The 21,548-nt window shown below is 37.9% G+C and overlaps 1 protein-coding gene across 2 annotated transcripts; it reads left to right on the plus strand.

Annotated features, from left to right (window-relative positions):
* Positions 1–6,252: 6,252 nt before the first annotated feature.
* On the plus strand, positions 6,253–19,434 carry LOC112499624 (protein ARABIDILLO 1-like). 2 transcript variants are annotated; one of them, XM_025102933.1, is made up of 13 exons: positions 6,253–8,053; positions 8,171–8,265; positions 8,651–8,809; positions 8,897–8,977; positions 9,409–9,540; positions 10,177–10,304; positions 11,370–11,457; positions 12,506–12,600; positions 14,073–14,136; positions 14,346–14,521; positions 14,898–15,119; positions 18,800–18,884; positions 19,002–19,434. In XM_025102933.1, the coding sequence occupies exons 1-13, from the start codon at positions 6,889–6,891 to the stop codon at positions 19,176–19,178; spliced, it is 2,667 nt and encodes an 888-aa protein (XP_024958701.1). In that variant the 5' UTR covers positions 6,253–6,888; the 3' UTR covers positions 19,179–19,434. The 2 variants fall into 2 exon arrangements, with proteins under 2 accessions (XP_024958701.1, XP_024958700.1); XM_025102932.1 differs by having other exon boundaries at positions 6,253–8,265.
* Positions 19,435–21,548: the final 2,114 nt, after the last annotated feature.

The raw sequence follows: 21,548 nt of genomic DNA on the forward strand, positions 1-21,548 counted from the left end.
GAGGTTTACTTTGCAAACCACGTATTATTTGTACAAAACTCATTCAACCAATCATAACTTTTCATTTTGTTCATTTTTTTAATTATGAGAGGTTGATTAATCATTTTTATTGTGGAGAGTGTTAATCATGAATATTAGCATCTTCATTATATTAATTTTAAAAAAATACATGAAACAATTTTATTAAAATTTCATAAGTACTACATGAAACAATTTCATCAAAAAAATATTATATAAAACAATTTCATAAGATCAAACAGTTTCATGAAATTATTTCATAAGATTAAACAATAAAATCGACGAATGAGAGTGGTTTGCACGGTTTGTATAGATATGAGTGATTTGTATTTGATCGCTCATATACATATATATATATATATGTGTGTGTGTGTGTGTGTGTGTGTGAATGATACATATTTAAAAAAATAAGAGAATAATACCGGACCATCATTTATTTAAATAATGTTTTAAATAAGACTTTCTAAAAAATCGTCCAAAAGAGAATATGTGTTATTTGTTGTACATATCTTATATATGGAAATTAATTAATTATCATTTATTTCTATAAAGAGAATTTAATACATTTAATTAAGGTATTTGTTCATGATTTTTTTATAGTTTGGTGATTTAAGTATGATTTTTTTTTTCATTTATTTATTTATTATTTTTACAACATTTAAAATAAGTGTGATTTAGTTTTTCATTTAAAATATTTATTTTTATTGAAATAATTTATTTAAGATTTTTTTTTTTATAATTTTCGTCAAAAATCATATATGATATTCGTAATTAATCGACCGTTTATTTTCTAAAAGGAATCGTTGATTTTTATCAATGTGTCATGTGTGGTATTAATTATAATGGATATACAACATTACATGTGATATGTGTAAAGTACAAATTGTGTTTTGAAGTATATGCGATCTTATACATTTTAAATACGTTTTTGTTAATAATCACATGTGATTCTATTTTCATTAGTTTTCTTTTTCAACGTTTAATTTGAATCATTTCAAGCTTTAAATCACATATGATTAGCAAATTATTTTGAAAAAAAATAATTATTAATTGTGAATCATGTATGATTTTGAGGAAAATTGTAATTTTTTTTAAATATTGCTTTGAATAAAAAAATGAATTATTTAAATGAAAATTTAAATAGAGTTAGTATAAAATATTTTTATAAATAGAAAATTAAATCATAAATATGGTAAAAATAGAATTTTAAATAAATGTTGTAGATAATTTTTATATAACTAAATTACTTTTATTGCCTTATTTATTTATCTATGTAATTAATTATTCAAGGTATTATTTAGTGATATATATGATCCATATTTATTCTCGGAAAGAGTTGGGTTCATACGAGAATGATACGTATTTAAGAAAAATAAGAGAATGAATGTTGACCATATGTATTTCGTTACTAAATTGACTACCGATTTATTAAATAAGGCCGGCAACAAAATATGATAACAAGAACATACCACATGGATCAAAAGTGTAATTTACTCTGGCATAATTACCATTTGATATTTGATTATTGGATAAATATTTGGATTGCCCTTTTATATAATGACATAATATAGAAATCTTGCAGTTTTACCAATAAATTTGTAGTAGTTATTAACGAGCATGATAGTAATTTTGAATCAAGATTCTGGTAGACAGTTAATTACGATGATTATTTTCCAAAAACAGGTATTGTACTTATTTCTGAAGGTATCAAGCAATAAACATCATAAACCCACGAAATTGTTTTCCGTCAAACTACAACATGTTCGGTGATTGTCAAGCATACGATTGTGATTGTTTGTCACCAGTTTTAAGGTTTCAACTGTTTCTTACATCACTAGTTGGTATAAAAAGCATGGTAAATTCATAATTAATCACATTTCAAACTATCTCAGTTAGCTCTATGTGGAAGTTCAAATTGTATGTCGCATGTCAATTTATACACTTTTCATATAAAATTTTGAAGAAACGTCTCGTATACAAGATAATTGATACAAGTTGCTTGTGGCGAGTAAAATTGTATACATGAACTTTTACAACTTTTTGAAGGTTCAATAACTTAGGTTGGGTTTGGTTAATTGGAATCTGATGAAATTGGAATGGTCAATTCTATTGACCAAATGTTAATAATGTGTTGGTTCATTCTATGAGTTTTAGTAGGGATTCCAATTCCACATATGATTAAATTTAGGGGCCGTTTCGCGGAATTCGAAGGAATTTGATGGAATTGGAATGACAAATTCCTTTGACCAAATTCCAATTCCTTTGTTTGGTTTATTTCTTGAAATGGATGGAATCCTTCAAATTCCATTGAATTCCACAAGTTAATGAATTCATCATTCCTTGGCATAATGGAAGAAATTGAATTCCATCACCACCCACCATGATCATGCTACTATTGTTAATGATGCCCCACCCTTAACCCCCACCACTGATGTCGCTGCCACCCACCCTCCGGTCACTCACTACACATCCCTACTACGACTATGCTACTAACGTTACTGTTACACCCCTAACCTAACCCCCACCACAACAACATTATTTTCGTCGTCACAACTGCCACTCACCCTACCGCACCCTACCCTAACCACCACTAGCCACTATGTCACTACTTTTGTCACCATACCTACCCACTCTCAATCACCTTGACCATCATCCCACCATTATCATCGTCACAACTGTCACTAATCCCCACCTCCCCGTCCCTGCCGCCCTTAACCTAACCTTCCACCCCCACACTACTATTGTTGCCTTCACAACCTCCATTCACCCGCACCCCAACCTGCCCCAACCAACCACTAAACACCATGCCACTATTATTGTCATCATACCCACCCACTCCCTGGCCCCAGCCTCCCGACCACTATCCCACCACTAGCATCATCACAGCTACCACCCCGCCACCTACCGCTACCTACCCCACCGTCCTGCCTTGCCCCCACCCTACCTTACCCTACTCTAACCTATCACTAACCACCATCTTACCACTGTAGTCATCACAACTATCACATTGCCACCTATTGCCCCACTCTGGCTTCACCCCTATTGCCTCGCCCCACCCTGCCTGCCCGTAACAATCCCCACCTATGGAGTAGGGTAGGGCAGAAAGTGGTGGGGGCAGGGAGGGTGATAGTTGTGACGACGACATTAGTGGCATGTTGGCTGGTAGGGTGTGGGAAGGGCGATGGATAGGATAGTCCATACAAAGATGATTGTTCCAATTTTATTAAGAGATTTCATTCCAATTCCTACCAACCAAACGCATAGTCAAATTCTATTAAATTCCATTCCAGTTCCTTCAAAGTCAAATTCCTTTTATGGATTCCAATTCCATCAAATTCCATTTTGTGAACCAAACACCCCCTTATATTTCTTTGTTTTTAGTAAATAATTTGAATTCCACCACCACCATCGCCTCCATCACCACCACTATCACCATCACTGGCACCTCTACTAGGCATGGCAACGGGGCGGAGATGGGGCGGGTTTTGTAATTCCCCGACCCCGACCCCGATTTGTAGTAACACCCCCCGGCCCCGGTCCCTAGCGGGTACGGGGAATATCATCCCTTCCCCGGTCAAATCTCTAGCAAAACCCAGTAAAACCCCGGTCAATCCCCGATCAAACCCCATCAATAGCATCCTTTAGTTTGATTCTACTAGGATCCCTGGCCCCGACCCCGTCCCCAGTTTGAATAACATCCCCCGTCCCCGGTTTGAGTCTACCGGGATCCCTGTCCCTGGCCCAGGGATCCGTTTTAGTGGGGAATCCCCATCCCCGTTCGGGTCGGGTGAACCGGGTTCCCCACCGACTCGAGGCAAGTCACCATCCCTAATCTCTACCACTATCACAACCAACACTACCACCATCGCCCCCGCCATTGTCGCCTCCACCTTTGCCGATACCACTACCACTACTGCCGCCACCACCACCATTATTGTCACTATCGTCATCACTACCACCATTACTGCCACCACTGTCATATATTATTATCTATTATTTATTAATTAAGCAATAACGAAAATATCATGAAGGGGTAGTTTTGGTATTTATCGTTATTTTATTATAATCTTGAAGTTATATTTAGATTCCATTTCTGACAAATTTCATTATGTGAACCAATCGCCGCCTTAAACTTCAAATCCCGAACACAATGACTTCCTTAAAATAAATTTCAGAACATATATTTTGACTCACGACATCATGAACGAGGTAGCACATGTTAGACCGTTATTTCTGAATTCTAAATGATATAAAAAATCCTTTTTTAGAAAGTTTCTATTTTAAGAAAGCCAAATGTTATTTTCTTATAAAATTTTGAGCACTTAATGATTGACAGTAACAATGTGTTGGAGAAGAAGTTTTCATAGAGTTACCGTTGACTTTTCATTAAACTGAACTAATAAATTCATTCAAAAATCAGTGTTCTGTTTTCCTTATTTTAAAATATCAGTAATGATATACATCAAGGTTAGCATTAATGGTCATGTTTTCATGGTTTCCAATCTATTAACAAGATCAATACCAATGTTAAAAGAATTACCTGTTAATACGATTATCTGCTCTTGAAATTTGATTGTAGAAGACATATCAGACCAATCTCGACCAAAGATGGTTAGCAGGTGATTCACGGCCCAATTGAGCCTTTGATCTCAAATTATCTTACTTATAATCCATTTCAACATGCTACATGCCAAGTATGGTCAACTTTGGTCCAATTTCAAATGGTTGATTTTGAGTCAAAGTCAAACTTTCAGAGGTGGATAGTTATCATCAGAAATCTTCGAACATTAGGCAAGGGATATCTAGTCTTTCAGTCTGTATAAAACCACAAATAAAGGTGTCTCATAAATTAAAAAACTAGTTTTGATGATTACACTTTAGAAAACACTTTTATGCGCGCGTTATAGTTGATACATAGAAAAACCAAAATTGTAATGTAAAGTATTATGTTCACAGATCAAGGTTGTATGTTATGTGTTGTCGACTTTTGAAAATCTGATTTGGCGCTTCGAGAGTACGTGGAACTATTGCATTGGCGTTCTAATTGACATGAAAGTCTTTGCATATTGGCTGGTTTGATGCATCGTTTGAAGGCAGCTCAAAACCATGAAAACTATGATAATGCAGAATCCCGCTCCCAACAACAGAGTCTGCATCCTCTGCCATCCATCATCTTAACTTTAACTCGTAGAGTCCCTTGGTAGACCTTCATTTGGTAAAGGGATCATAATCAAGTTCCTCCATGTCCTCAGTTTTCTTTCATCATCTATCCACACTGTTTTGGTAAATTTGAAACAGAGGATTGGATAAACATACAAGCAGAGCACACTTTTAAGACCTGCTGGAGCTGTTTGCGACCTAAAGATTCTCATTCGTTTCTTGATCACCAAATCCAATTACAGCGTTGTCGACTGACAAGATTGGCGACTTCCGTATTACATCCAAACATAACGAGACGTATGCATCATCCCTTAATAACCTCTTAATCACCTTTATATCAATAACATATACAAAGACGTAACTTCGACTCTCTTATATGGTGGAAGAAGGGGTAACAAACCTGGCAAACGATGTTGAGTGCTAGAAGACTTCTTGCGATACCATTATCTCTCAAACCCCGATCGTTACATAAGCCTCGGGATCTATCGACATAATTTTTGTTTCTTAAACCATCTAATTCTTAAATTCAGAGGTTTGATTCTTACAGATAATGTACAGACAAGATGGGCCAAAACTTTTACAAACTAAACCATGTTGTTCAAATCAGATGCCTTATCATGGTACAGTCGTTAGAACTTTCAGTCAGCTGAATCTCTGTTCCTTTTCGAAGTGAAATCATCTTCATTCAGACGTTTACGACATTAGACAACATAAAGTTTCATTCCAATAACAAAAAGATCTACACAAATTGATTAGAGAAGATCGTAGGTATCAAGAAATTTCAAATAACATGAAATTGTTTACCTAAAAAGCCCAATTTCAAGAACCAAAGAAAGCATGAAATTAAATTTGCACTATAAAATCCAAGCTAAGGATACACCATCAATTGACATTGATTCACATTGGTCATGTGGAAAATAAATCAAAGCAATCAATCAATCAATGTCCTTTGTGATTTTCTAAAATTTTCAGTTGGGCACCCACATACATCACATGAAACTACAAGCCCTTGTGGGTTTGGGCTTTTGGTTTCTCATTCTCGTCTTTGATGATACCACAAGTACCTGAATTCTCTCCGACCCTTGCTCACATTTGTCCCCCTCCTTCTCCCTCTAGACCCTTCTTTCTCTCTTTGCACCGCCATTTCTCTCTCTAAACCTCTCTCTAACGTCACCATTTGAGCTTCTTGAAATCAATTTACTCTAAAGGTAATAGATTTCTTGATGGGCGTTGCGAATTGAAGGTGTTTTGTGGAAAAACCCACATCAGGTTTGCGAAATTCACCAACTTCTATTCGATGTTATTGCAATTCTGATGATGGGGAATCTTGATGTGTTCCGTGTGATGTGAAATCTGTATAATTGTATGCCCTACTGTTTGCGCTTTTATCTTGTGTACCTGCGTTAGTTCGATTGTAGGGTTCTTGAGGCTATTTAAAGGGCATTTCTATATTGGCTAGGTAATTGGGGTTTTGAGATTGATCAATGCTCATAATTGGGTGCCCTATATGGTTTCAATGAGTGATGATTTTGAGCCCCAATTTTGGGTGTGTTCTGTGATCAATAGCATATAGGATGAAGGGTTCTTGTGTTGGATGTTCTTGGTTTGATTGTTAGTGTTGTTCTTAAGAAAAATAATGATTTGGGGTTGAAAAAAGATCGGATTTTTAGTGTTTGTGTGTGTGTTTTCTGCCCTTTTGTGGGTGGTTTGATGTTTGGTGTGGGGATTTGTGAGATGAATCGTAGGGTTCGACGAAAGTGTGCAAGAGGAAGCCAAAGGTTGGATTTACCAAATTACCCTGAAACCGAGGATGCAGATAATTTGAAATTGAGTGAAGAAGGAGTTGTTGATTGGACCCGATTGCCTGATGATACTGTACTTCAACTGTTTACTCATTTGAACTATCGTGATCGTGCAAATTTGTCATCAACTTGCAAAAGTTGGAGATCTCTTGGCGCTTCTCCTTGTTTATGGCAATCTTTGGATCTTCGTGCTCACAAGTGTGATTGGGGTATAACAGATTCATTGGCTTCCCGATGTTCCAATCTCCAAAAGCTTCGTTTTCGTGGGGCCGACAATGCTGATTCCCTAATCAATCTTCGAGCCAAGAATTTGAAAGAATTAAGTGGCGATTACTGTAGGAAACTAACAGATTCTACACTTGCAGTGATTGTAGCTCGACACAAGCTTCTCGAGAGCCTCCAACTTGGGCCTGATTTCTGTGAAAGAGTTAGTAGTGATGCAATTGTGGCAATCGGGTTTTGCTGCCCGAATCTACGTAAGCTTAGGCTTTCTGGGATCCGGGATGTTAACGGAGAGGCTGTAAACGCTTTAGCTAAGCACTGTCCGAACCTGACCGAAATTGGTTTCATTGATTGTCTTAACATTGATGAAGTGGCATTAGCCAATGTCGTATCCCTTCGGTTTCTTTCTGTTGCAGGAACGACAAATGTGAAGTGGGGTTCGGTCGGTGAACATTGGAGCAAGTTGCCGAATTTGAAAGGATTAGATGTTTCAAGAACTGATGTGGTTCCGAATGTGGTTGTGAGATTCTTTTCCTCACTAAAGAGTTTGAAAATATTGTGTGCGTTCAATTGCTCGTCCATAGAGGAAGACACCAGTGTTGTAATCAAGAGCAAGTCCCATGGAAAAATGTTGCTTAGCTTCTTTAACGATACTTTTAAAGACATATCTCCCCTGTTTCCTGACACAGAGAAAGAACGAGACGTTTTCTCGGATTGGAGAAAAGAATCGAAGAAGAAAGACGAGAATTTGGACGAGATTATGACTTGGCTTGAATGGATTCTTTCACATTCACTTTTACGAATAGCTGAGAGTAACCCACATGGTCTTGATCAATTCTGGCTCAGTCAAGGTGCCGATCTTTTGCTCAATTTAATGCAGAGTTCTCAAGAGGATGTTCAAGAACGGGCTGCTACGGGGCTTGCAACTTTTGTGGTGATCGATGATGAAAATGCTAATGTTGATGTAGGAAGGGCTGAGGCGGTCATGAAAGGTGGGGGCATACAACTTCTTTTAGGCCTTGCAAGATCGTGGAAGGAGGGGCTTCAATCGGAAGCCACAAAGGTGAATCTTTTGGTGCAATTTCCATGATTTATTGACCATTTATTGATTCATTTTACACAAAAAATATAAATGAACTTATTGTAATTATCATTAGAAAATAGAGCTATCGACTTTTTAACCATCTTATGCTTGGTTTCTTGTTGCAAATTGAGAATTCTTGGAAAAAAACCACTACTGTTTGCAAGAATGAGCTATCTTCAAATCGCTTATTCTTGCAAAGGGTGATCTTCTTTCTTTTCTCATCTGCGCAAGAATGATGGTTCGTTTGAAATGAAAAGCCATGGACGGTGGTTTCATAAGTCGACCACTCTTTGAAAATAGAAGTCTAACATTCTCTCTCTCTCTCTCTCTCTCTATATATATATATATATATATATATTTGTAGGCTATAGCAAATCTATCAGTGAATCCTGCTTTTGCAAAATCCGTGGCGGGAGGTGGCGGCATCACCATCCTTGCAAGCTTAGCAAGATCCATGAACAGGTTGGTGGCTGAAGAGGCTGCCGGAGGGCTTTGGAATCTTTCTGTTGGGGAAGAGCACAAGGTTGTTTGTTATTAGATGTTTTGTTGAGCGTATGAACTTCCACTTTTATGTTGTCATATTATTAATACAATTTTAATTTTGTTTCAGGGAGCTATTGCGGAAGCTGGTGGCATAAAAGCTTTAGTTGACTTAATCTTCAAATGGCCTAGAGGTGGTGATGGAGTTCTGGTACGTACCTTGATTTTTTTTTGGGTAACTGCGGGTGTCTGGGCCAGCTTGCACACACCGCAACTAATCCCATGGGCCCGGGAGATAATAGCTGGGAAAATCCTTGGTGGCCCGGAGGAGACTCAAACTGGCAACCTATGGGGAGGATCCCAAGGCCTAGCCTTTATTTGCTGGTTGAGCCCCTTTTTGTGTCAAATGTTTATGGGTTGGATTTCAAACTCAAATGGATTTCATTTGGACATCAAATTCGAAATTTTATGTTCACAATTAAGGTGTTTGAGAAAAAGATAAGTTAAAACTACAAAATGAAAAAAAGAAATGGGGTAACCTAAAGGGTGAAGGAATTTGTGAAAGTGTAGAGTATAGTAAGCACTATATTTGTCTTTCTCAAGGCGGGGGGATGTGTTTATCAAAGATTTATTGATTTTCAGGAACGAGCAGCTGGGGCACTCGCGAATTTAGCAGCGGATGATAAGTGTAGCATGGAAGTTGCAAATGTCGGTGGTATTAATGCTTTAGTAACGCTTGCTCGTAAATGCAAGCACGAGGGTGTGCAAGAACAGGTAATACAGAATTTTCAATCCTACACTTAGCAAATGAGTTTTATGATTGGTTAATTGCTCTAGCAAGACTAAAAAAGGCAACAATGGTGCACCAAGGCTCCTTTTTTTGGTAACCATGTGGCCCCTCGATTAATCCCATGAGTCCCTCAACAGAACAACCAGGAAAATCCTCATTCCCCCTTAAGCGACTTGAATTGACGATCTATGGGTAGGAGCCTTTAAGTCCTGGCCCTTATTTGCGACTTAAGAGTTAGCCCTCAAGGTCGCACCTAGGGTCCTTGGTTTCGTTAGGGTTGGTAAAACCAAATCAAACCAAACCGAACACAAGTATATCCCATCCGGAGGTAGGCGAACAAAAGTATATCCCATTTGGAATTGGAGGTAGGGTCCGGGAGGGGTAGGATGTACACATACATTACCTCAATCTCAAGAGACAGAGAGACTGTTCTCGAGAAGACCCCCCCCCCCCCCCCCCCCCGGGCCGCGGATGCGGCTTACAAAAGAAGTTGAGTAAAAATACAATTGAAAATTGTGAGCACAACTATAAGCCATTGATGCAAAATCAAACAAATTACCAAGAATTTGACAAAAGATACAAACTTTGTGTGCCTTCTCTTATTTGTGGTTATCTTCTAGGCGGCTCGTGCATTGGCTAATTTGGCAGCTCATGGAGATAGCAACACTAACAATGCTGCTGTGGGACAAGAAACCGGAGCTCTTGAAGCACTTGTTCTACTTATTCGGTCTCAACATGATGGTGTCAGGTGTTGTAATATGAACCTCAGATTTTCATTCGTTCATGTGATTTCCTTTTTGTGTCCTTCAATCGGGGGGTTTGCATTGGTCCAAAAATGGACGAACCACTTAGAAATCTCATGAAGTTAAGAGGAATACATCTGAATTTTGTTATATCTAATGAGAAAGAGCCCTACCGACTTTCTTTTTCTTCATTTTTACGTATATAATTCTAACAATAATGTCAATGGGCGACATTTCATGTTCTTAAACCCTTTTATAAAGAGTGTGTCACTTTCGATTCTTTATACGATTAGATCTTATGCTATGCTGTTATAGCGGTCAAAATACAAAATTGCAGTCTGGACCGATATTTGAAATAGCGGTTATAGCGATGGTATACGGTCCAAAAATAGCGGTTCACGTAATATTTCTAAGAAAAATATATATGTATGTATGCATACATAAACATATCATATGCATTAATTAAAAATATAGTTTTAACCTCGAATCATCAACTTAAACAAGTTTCACAAAACAAAATAGGAAAAGTGTTCATGAACAACTTCCTTCCAAGAGTGGAAGAGGCTGTTGAACTTGGAAAAACCTACGACTTCCTTCCAAGTTCCAACTTGGGTTGTTGATAGAAAGAAAGTTATTGTTAATTGTTATACTGTTATGTTAACGGATTAAAATTAAAACATATCCCAAATCAAAATAAAAAACCCAACTGCCCCAAGTCAAAGACTCAAAAATAAAGCCCAGTAAAAAACCCAAACTAAATAGCGCTATTGCGGACCGCAATTTGACCCCAAATATTGGTCAAATTGCACTAAATTGCGCCGATATTAGCGGTACCGCTATTTGACCACCGATATTTTGCATACTGCTATTGCAGCGCTATTGTGCCGCAATTAACAGCATAGATCTTATATCAACAAAGAAAACCTCATTCGTCTAATTTTGTGGTTTTGTTTGTTTGCATCTGATTAGGTGTAAAACCGTACACAATTTAAATTCCTCAAATAGGCATTGTCAATTACCATTTTAGACATATGTTGTTGTATAGTAAAACCTAATCCATTCTTTAACAGGCAAGAAGCAGCTGGTGCATTGTGGAATTTATCATTTGACGACAGAAACCGAGAAGGGATTGCATCAGCTGGTGGCGTTGAAGCCTTGGTATGAGGTTTTGATCCTTGGAAGTTTAATTTCCATAACATCATTATAACCCTTGCTTTTGTAATCTTTTTCATTTAAATTCGAATCTGTGCACATGAAAGGTATATTTTAAAATATCGATTGTCTTTATTCAATGAAGTGCTGCCCTTATTGCACCATCTGATATCGTTATCAATCATGAAAATGGAAGTATTTGCAGTATAACATTCATAGAAGAACATGAAAACCAGAGTTTTGCTGTTTATGTTCCTGTCTCATAATTTAAGGGTTCAACTTGCGAAGCACTTCGTTTTGCACGAGTTATTAACAATCATAGCATCTAATTGCCTATTTTATGTTAATAAAATTAGAATAACTATGATCTGCGCTTTAAATTATGTTGGACTAGTAACCTGTATCGTTAGATAAATTCAGACCATCAGAATCTTTGGAACTTGCGATCACCCTTCGTGGCATATTATCACCTTTCTCTCATTCTTTTTACCCCATCCTACCCCGGAGACCCTACCTCTGTTGGGATATACTGGGTTAAGCGATGTTTGGTTGGTTTTCCATTAAGTTCTGTATAGATAAACCTGTCTGTGTGGATTAATCTGTTTGTCTGTATAGATTGAGAAGGTTTTTGTTTGGAACGATTTTTTCATAGATGGAAGGAGCGTGTTTTTTAATTGGGAGGGGAAAGTTTGGAAAAAAACTTCGCCTTCTGCATAAAGCTCCTCCCTAGAAGCTTACTGAATATGCCAATTTCTATATTATTTAGCCACTACCAAACAATCATGTATGGCTGACTGAATAAGTTGTGAATCCCATTAAGCTCATTAAACTGCTAACAAACAGGCCCTTGGTTTGGTTTCGTAAATATGTTTGACCAAACTTATGTACTTTAGAAAACCTTTTAGACCCGGGACCACAATTTTTTTCATGAGCTGAGCAATCACGTGGCTCGGGCTCAGCTCAAGTACCCTTAGTTTTTTGTCTGCTTTTATTCTTTTCCTAGTACGTAAAATATGCACAGTAAGCTGTTTAACTTTTTCATGTGGTTCTTCAGGTTGCACTTGCACACTCGTGTTCAAATGCTTCTCCGAGTCTTCAGGAGAGAGCAGCAGGTGCTCTATGGGGATTGTCGGTTTCAGAAGCCAATAGGTATGTGTAGAGATCGCCTCTTTGTTATTTTCTGAAAACGTCCAAAACAACTTTTAATTAGAGCATCTTTTGTATACCTATGAGGCCCAAAAATATATTTGTCCTTCAAAGCACGTGAAGCTAAACCATTTTATATCAATCTTAATGCTAAAGAGTAGCTCACTTGACAATTGAATGCCAAATGCATACTCTTTTCTTCAAGGATGGAAGTAGTAATTTGATGACAGGAAAGTGGGTTCCTATTCTTGAATTTGATTGTTAGAATTCAATGTGCAAGTGTAGCAAGACTACAATTGCAAGCGATATGAGGTAGCTCAATTGTTAAGACATTTGGTTTGCTCCCTACTGGTCACTAGTTCGAGTCCCTTTGGGCCACTCGAGGTTTTCATGGCTATTACCTTCAGGTTCCCATGGGATTAGTCAAGATGCCTTGGGTTTGCTCTCCTGTGGTCACTAGTTCGAGTCCCCTCAAAGCCACTAGAGCTTTTTCTGACTTCAAGGTCCCATGGGATTACTTGAGATGCATTGGGTTTGCTCCCTAGTGGTCACTAGTTCGAGTCCCCTCAAGGTGGTCAGAGGGTTTCTTGGTTGTTAATTTCAGGGTCCCATGGGATTTGTCGAGATGGCTGCAGGGTTTGCTCCCCGCCCTAGTAGTCACTAGTTTCGAGTCTCCTCAAGGCCACCGGAGGTTTTCCTGGTTTTTAATTTCAAGGCCCCATGGAATTAGTCAAGACGCCTTGGGCTTGCTCCCCAGTGGTCACTAGCTCGAGTCCCCTCAAGGCCACCAAAGGATTTCTTGGTTGTTAACTTTAGGGTCCCATGGGATTACTCGAGATGCCTTGGGTTTCCTCCTTGGTGGTCACCAGTTCGAGTCCCCTCAAAGCCACCAGATATTTTCTTGGTTGCTAATTTCAAGGCCCCCTGGAATTAGCCAAGACACCCTTGGGCTTGCTCCCCAGTGATCACCGGTTCGAGTTCCCTCAAGGCCACTAGAGGAGGTATTCCTGGTTGTTAACTTCAGGTCCCGTGGAATTAGTCGAGATGCCATGGGTGTGCTCCCTGCTAGTCACTAGTACGAGTCCCCTCAAGGCCACCAGAGGTTTTCCTAGTTGTTAACTTCAAGGTCCCATGGAATTAGTCGAGAGGCCATGTGTTTGCTCCCTGGTAGTCACTAGTTCGAGTCCCCTCAAGGCCACCGGAGGTTTTCTTGGTTAATTTCAGGGTCCCATGGGCTTAGTAAGATGCCTTGCGTTTGCTCTCTAGTGGTCACTAGTTCGAGTCCCTCAAGGCCATGATAACTTTAGGTCCCATGGGATTAGTCTAGTTGTTGTGCCCAAGCTGGTCTAGACACCCAAGGTTATAACAAAAAGATTGCAATTGCAGAAAATCTATTGAATAATATATGATCTTGCTCATATATTCTACTGATTTTCTGGTGCATAACACTATGTATTCTATTTCATCTCTCCTAGCATTGCAATTGGACGAGAAGGGGGTGTTGCACCGCTCATATCGCTGGCTCGGTCTCAGACAGAGGTGCGTGTATCTATCTCTTTCTAGTTGCTACAAATGTATGTTTTTTATTCCTTGAAATTGTGATACTTGTTAAGAAAGTGCACAGATGATTATACACTATAGCTTGAGACCCGGCTTCGGCTACTAAAATTTTAGTCTTTAAATTCTCGACTACAAATAATGATGTTCAAAAAAATGGATTTCGTTTAAAAATGTTTGTGTGATATCAGGATGTCCACGAGACTGCTGCAGGAGCCCTTTGGAATCTTGCTTTCAACCCGGGCAATGCTCTTCGTATAGTGGAAGATGGGGGTGTTCCCGCCTTGATCCATCTTTGTTCTTCGTCATTATCAAAAATGGCTCGTTTCATGGCTGCTTTGGCTTTGGCCTACATGTTTGATGGAAGGTACGACATTGTTTCCAATTGTGTATTATCTTGGCCACATTGATGTGTTGCCCTCCCCACCCCAAGGTGGGATTGGGGGGATGGAGTCCAAGTCTAGCTGATGTGGGATTCCAACACATTCCCACCAGCTAAGGCTAGATGGGCACAAATTATCCCAAACTGTGAAGTCCCTAGAGTGGTAGACCTTGGTTCTGATATGTGATATCATGTGAGAATATGTGGAATCCCATTAAAAAGAGCCTTTGAGGAGAGAATGGAGGTTCCAACGTAAACATTAAGGAGAAACATCCTTGTTTCTTCTGCACTCCATATAAGACAAAATGTAACATGTTAACTGAGAAAAGCCAATTTTTTATCGTTTTGTTATTTTGTGCAGAATGGATGAATATGCACTGATAGGGAGTTCATCGGAAGGCAGTTTGAAGAGTGTCGGGTTAGAAAGGGCAAGGAGGATGGCCTTGAAGCACATTGAAACTTTTGTGCTTACGTTTGCTGACCCACAAGCGTTTTCTGCTGCCGCCTTATCATCGGCTCCTGCACCATTGGCACAAGTAACGGATTCGGCTCGTATTCTTGAAGCAGGTCATTTACGATGCAGGTATGCTCTCTTTGTCCCCCTCCAATGCATGCACTATTAGTAGAGAACATGTCGTAGAAATTAGTCAAATGAGAACCACAAAAATGTTGAGAACCATGACAAACAATCCTAACCATTCAATGAGGTTCCATTTGGTTTGACGGGATGGTTTTGAGGGATTTGGATATCGTGGAAGGATTTGGAGTCCCTTGGTGTGTGGAATTGGAATGGAATTGAATTCCATTCTCTATAGATAATTTCTAAAACAAATTATGAACAATTATAAAAGTAATTGAAATACCTTCTATTAATTGATTATTACAAAACAACCGTTTTTAAATTTTTTTAAAAGCATTATTACAAACAAATCCTATAAAATCCTCACGGAATACCGACTACCCCAATGTGATTTCTAAATCCGATGTTTGTGGGATTTCAATTCCGGACTCTTCTTTAAACCAAACTTGGATTGGATTTGAATCCAATTCCAAATCACACAAACCAAACGTACCCTGAGTTTCATTTTAGGCTAGGATTCAAGGTGGTATTGTTGTTTTTGTGTGTGTGTGTTTGTGTAAATTGTGTCTTTCATATATGAAACGTATGGGCATGTTTTAGTTCACATGTGAGATGATTTTGTCGGTGTTGTTTCATACACGGTTCTCAATATTTTTTTGGTTCTACTTGATTTTTCTTTTAGACACACACATACACACACATAGGGGCCCATTCAAGGGAGAACTGATTAGTTTGTGGTAACCGTGAGATTGAATCTCAACACAAATAAATGGATAAATTAGGAAATTTATAATTTTGGTAATTTTGAATTAAAATTTTAATGAAGGGCATTTTAGGTATTTTAAAACTCTTCTCTCTCCGTCCTCCGTCCTCCACTGTGATACCTAAAAATATTGACTCTGTTAAAAAAAGATACACACAAACGACCCTCGGTGTGATACCTAAGCACATATAAGATGCATTGTGATACCACTGTGATACCATTGTTACATCTTCGGAGTTATATCTCCGACGAGATATGGGTTACATCTCCGGCGACATCTGTGCTATATCTCCGGTGAGATATTGGTTACGGCTCCGATCTAAAACCCGAAGCGCTTGGATCCTCATGTTGATACATACAATAGTTTTCAGATCTGATTTCGATGGAGATAGAGATATGGAGTTTTTAGGTCTGATTTCGATGTAGTATGAAGTTTGAAATGGATTTCTAACGGTGGCTCCATCTCCCCATTAGCGGTGTTCAATATGGTTTTCTGGTTTCGATTTCTCTAAATCACCCGTCGGCCGTCACCGATTACGGACTCCAAATTTCATCGGCGGAAAGCGAGTGATTTACAAAAACTCGTACCAAAAAAATCAAGAAGATTGTGTCCACATTTTAAAGTTTTGGTTAATTATTTTTAATTCTAAAAAAGTAGTATTCACCTGGATACGGTTGCCGATCGATCGATGATTTTATTTAGGTTGTAAGCTCAACTACTTATACAAGAAGGTTCAACAGTTTTGACCTTCGCCGTCGCTGCAACAAAAACTCATTAACACTTTTGATATGTTGGAGGCCGAGAAACTTTGTTCATCGCCGGCGGCAGATTACGCAACCTTGATATTTGCCAATGGAGCCGCGTTAGTTATGCTACACTTGTCGGAAGGTATCTAGTTCCTGATCATCTTTGCCGACCACGTGCCGCCTGTTTCGGAGACTCCAGAACGTCCGCCAATTTCCGAAATATGAAGGAAACTGTTTATGAGAACCGTCGGCGTACCGCCGTCCCGCCCTCACTGCGCCCTAAGACAGGTGCCAGTTTCCGGTGGAAAGGAGTCCGATAGCTCCGTTGACTGGATTCACCGTGCGGCCAACCGCTTCAAACAAGAGTGATTGGAACAGAGCTGCGAAAATCAAAGGCGAAAATCTGAAACAATTAGAAATCATGATGAAAATTAGGATATTAGGATGTGGATTTGGAATAGCGTATACCGTTTCGTTTGTGGATTGGGACGGAGGAGATGAAATTGATGAGATCGGTGCGGCCAAAGAACTTGGAGACGAAGAACGTAGCACGGGAGCCGTATGAGAAAAAGTGGGATTATTAATTATTTGTTGAGTTGTCAATTTTTTTTACCAAATTACCCTTTATGAGTATTTAAAATATACTAACAATTATCTTAACGGTTACCACAAACTAATCAATTCACATTTGGTTAGGCCCCTATATATATACATATACATACATACATGTAAAGAGTCAGGTTCATATGAGAACAATAACCAAATAAGGGAATAAGAAAATGGTCAAACCATATGTGATTTTATACTAAAATCACGTGTAAAATCACATGTGATTCATGCGACTTTGGCTGCGACATGAGATTGCGGCCATGTCGCCTACACAGCCTCCTTGCGTTGACTGTTAGTGTGAAATCATATGTGATTTTGCACATGATTTGGCCATTTTCATGTTCTCTTATTTAGTTACTGTTCTTGTTTGAACCTCTCACTACATGTATATATACGTAGAGTGAGAGAGAAAGAGAGTCGAGTTCAAATGAGAACATTGACCAAATAAGAGAATAAGATAAGGACCAAATTACATGTGATTTTACACTAAATTCACGTGTAAAATCACGAAATATGTGCGACCTTGGCCGCGACATAGGTTGCGAGCCAGTTCGCTCGCACATTCTTGTGTTGACTGTGTTCCGTACTCACATGTGATTTCAGTGCAAAATGACATGTGATTTGGTCGTTCTCTTGTTCTCTTATTTTGACCTTGTTTTCTTATTTTGACCTTATTCTCGTTTGATCCTCCCTATATGTGTGTGGGTACACACCTCTTTTATTGATAAAAATAATACCCAAAGTACACAAATTGAATTACCATGTTGGATATCCACCGTATATAATGTGAAGTTAGTGAAGGGCATGATAGTCATTTAAGACCTACGAAATTTGGGTACGGCCTAAAAACCTTATGGAAAGCTTGATACAACCTAAGGAGACTAAATGCCCGTATGTATAATTTGAAGTTAATCGTTAGTGATGGAAATTTTGGTTGATTTAGGCCTAAAAATCAAACGGGAAGCTAGGATAAGGTCTAAAGTGATTAATGCCCGACATGATAGAATCTTCATGTTATAGATTCACATGCACTATGAAGTTCCCATAGTGAAGGTCAGTTTAGTCGTAAAAAACAAAGACGTGGCTAGGATATGGTCTAAAATGACTAAATTGCCCCTGATAAACAAAACCGTCATCTTATATTTGACGAAAGTACATCTCATGATAAGCCTAAAAGTACCTTCTTTTGAGAACTCTCTAAATCGTTAGATATTTGAGAACAGGTTCATCATGTGCTATTTCATATGGTCTTTTTTAATCTATGGCTAGAATTTAATGTAGTGATTAACATATATTTGTTTTACTATGTGTTTGTTTCACATGTATCCGGTTCACAATGTGAATCTTTTTGGCGTGTTTGTGAAACAAAAAATACATGTAAAAAAGTTTCACATTGTGCACCGAATACGTATGAAACAAACGCATTGCAAAGCAACCCCACCTCCAGGTGGGATATATTGGGCTCGTTTGATTTGTGGCTTTAGTTTGGCTCCTCTTTTATTGCTACATTGAAGATGATCGGTGAACGTGTGTTTAATTAGATGTGTTTTATTAATATCCTCAGCGGAGCTGAAATCGGACGGTTTGTAGCCATGTTACGTAATCAGTCTCCCGTGCTCAAGGCATGTGCTGCATTTGCGCTACTTCAGGTAAAACAACATCAAGACACTTTCCGTACTCGAGTAGCTCGTTAAAAGCTCGAATCGTTGACATCCTCTTTATTTTACATCGGAACTATTTAAACTTATTATGATTCAAATTTGCAGTTTACTGTTCCGGGTGGGCGGCATGCACCCCACCATGTGAACCTGTTGCAAGTCTCTGGTGCACCCCGTGTCCTGAGGGCTGCAGCCGCAGCCGCTTCGGCTCCACTGGAAGCAAAGATTTTTGCAAGAATCGTGCTCAGAAACCTCGAGCACCACCAGATAGAATCTTCCGTGTAGCGGTTTCAACTTAGAAAAAAAGCGTCGGTAATAAAGTCAACAGTTTATACCATATAGTCGTAACTAATCGCCATGGAAAGATCGATCGTGTCTCTTAAGCTGCAGATCTTTTGGACCATAACTCAGTGAGTCGAACTCGGTTTGTATGAGTTTTCTTTCCCTTGTACTTAAAGAACTTCATCTTTTCTGTTAAAACTGCTTAGTTGTGAAACATCAAAGTTGCTTCTAATACCATCAGGAGGGTTTGGTTTGGATATCTTGTTGGCTTTCTTACTTTTTTCGTAAAATATGTCTAAATATTCTAATAGACTGTTTTATAGGACTTAATTAAATGGTCGTGTCCTATGTAAAGGTGTCATACTCGGATGTTATGACGTATTTTTGGGGATCTTAACAACACTTTTGAAATAAAGTGGCGCATTTGCTTTTTATATGATATTTTTGAGAAGTGTTCTACTTAATGTTGCATAAAAAGCCTAATGGGAGGCTTTATTTCAGGTGTTTTTAAAAATGTGTTAGGACGTACAAAAACGTTTATAAACTTATTGTAACACCTGAATGTAAGATGTACAATTGTTATAAAACTGTCTATTAATTGATTTAGACATATTTAAGGATTTTGTTGTAGTGTCTTTTGAATTCTAATAGTGAAGCAATTTCTTTTGAATTTTTGAATTCAAAGGGGGTTTCCCTATGTGTTATATACATATATGTAATGTATATACATATAAATGTATATATAGGGTTGGGTTCATGTGAGACAAAACTGTTTTCGTAAGATACGATTTTTACACTTGAAACTTCACAACAAAATGTTGTTTAGGTAAAAAAAAGTCGAATCTTCACAACAAAAACACTGTGAAGGTTACTTTCACAGTGTTTTGCGCTAAAGTTTCAAGTGTAAAAATCGTGTCTTACGTCTCACGAAAACAACCTTATCTCACATGATCCCAAGTCTATTTGTGTGTGTGTGTGTATATATATATATATATATATATATATATATACTTATTCAAGTGAGAACTGATTAGTTTGTGGTAACTGTGAGATCCAATTTCAATCACAAATCAACGGATAAATTAGGAAATTAATAATTATGGTAGTTTGAGTTAAAATTATAATTAGAGGACATTTTAGGTATTTTTAAGAAACTCCTCTCTCCTCTCTCATCTCTCCGACCTCCAATCTCCGGCCTTCGGTGAACATTAATCCAGCGAGTACCAAGTATCACAAAGATACACAATGTGATACCCATTGTGATATACTGTGATACCATTGTGATACCAACTATGATATCAACTCAAACCTTAAAAACAAAGATACACAATGTGATACCCATTGTGATATACTGTGATACCATTGTGATACCAACTATGATATCAACTCAAACCTTAAAAACAAAGATACACAATGTGATACCCATTGTAATACACATTGTGATATATTGTGATATCGATTTCACCGGAGGCCGGAGATTGGAGAGGGGAGAGGAGAGAGGAGAGAGAAGTTTTTAAAAAATACCTAATATACCCTTTAATTATAATTTTAACTCAAACTACCATAATTATTATTTTCCTAATTTATCCGTTGATTTGTGGTTGAGATTAGACCTCACAGTTATGACAAACTAATCAGTTCTTATTTGATTAGACCCCCCCCCCCACACACACACACACACATATATATATATATATATATATATATATACACACATACATACACACACACACACACATATATATATATATATATATATACATTTATTCATTTGAGAACCCATAAAATTATGATAACCTTGAGAACTTGTGTATCATTTGTTATTTTATATGATTTTTTTTTCTATTTAGGCATAGTATTCAATGTATTAATTAACATATATTTGTTTCACAATGTGTTTCTTTTATATGTATTCGTTTCACAATGTAAAACTTTTTACGTGTATTTTATGTATCATAAACACGCCAAAAAGGTTCACATTGTGAACCGAGTACATGTGAAACAAATATATGTTAATCAATATTCTAAATCCTAGTTTTAGATGGAAAAAGATCATATGAAATAACACATAATATACAAGTTCTCAAGGTTATCACAATTTCTTAATTTCTCAAAAGAAGGCCTTCTATATATATATATATATATACACACACACACACACACCCTTAAATGAGATTTTAACTAAGGGGCCGTTTATCTAAACACTTACCTGGTAAGCACTTACCTTTAAAATTCAACACTATCGCTTACTTACCGGACAAGATTTTATTCACTAAAACACATCGTATGCAACAATTTATCCCGGTAAGCACTAACCATGGTAAGAGTCCTTGTCCCCACTTACCGGGTAAGACTCCCGATTCTTGCTTTCGT

Source organism: Cynara cardunculus (genome assembly GCF_001531365.2).
Source record: "Cynara cardunculus var. scolymus isolate 2C chromosome LG 16, CcrdV1, whole genome shotgun sequence".
NCBI classification, from domain to species: domain Eukaryota; kingdom Viridiplantae; phylum Streptophyta; class Magnoliopsida; order Asterales; family Asteraceae; genus Cynara; species Cynara cardunculus.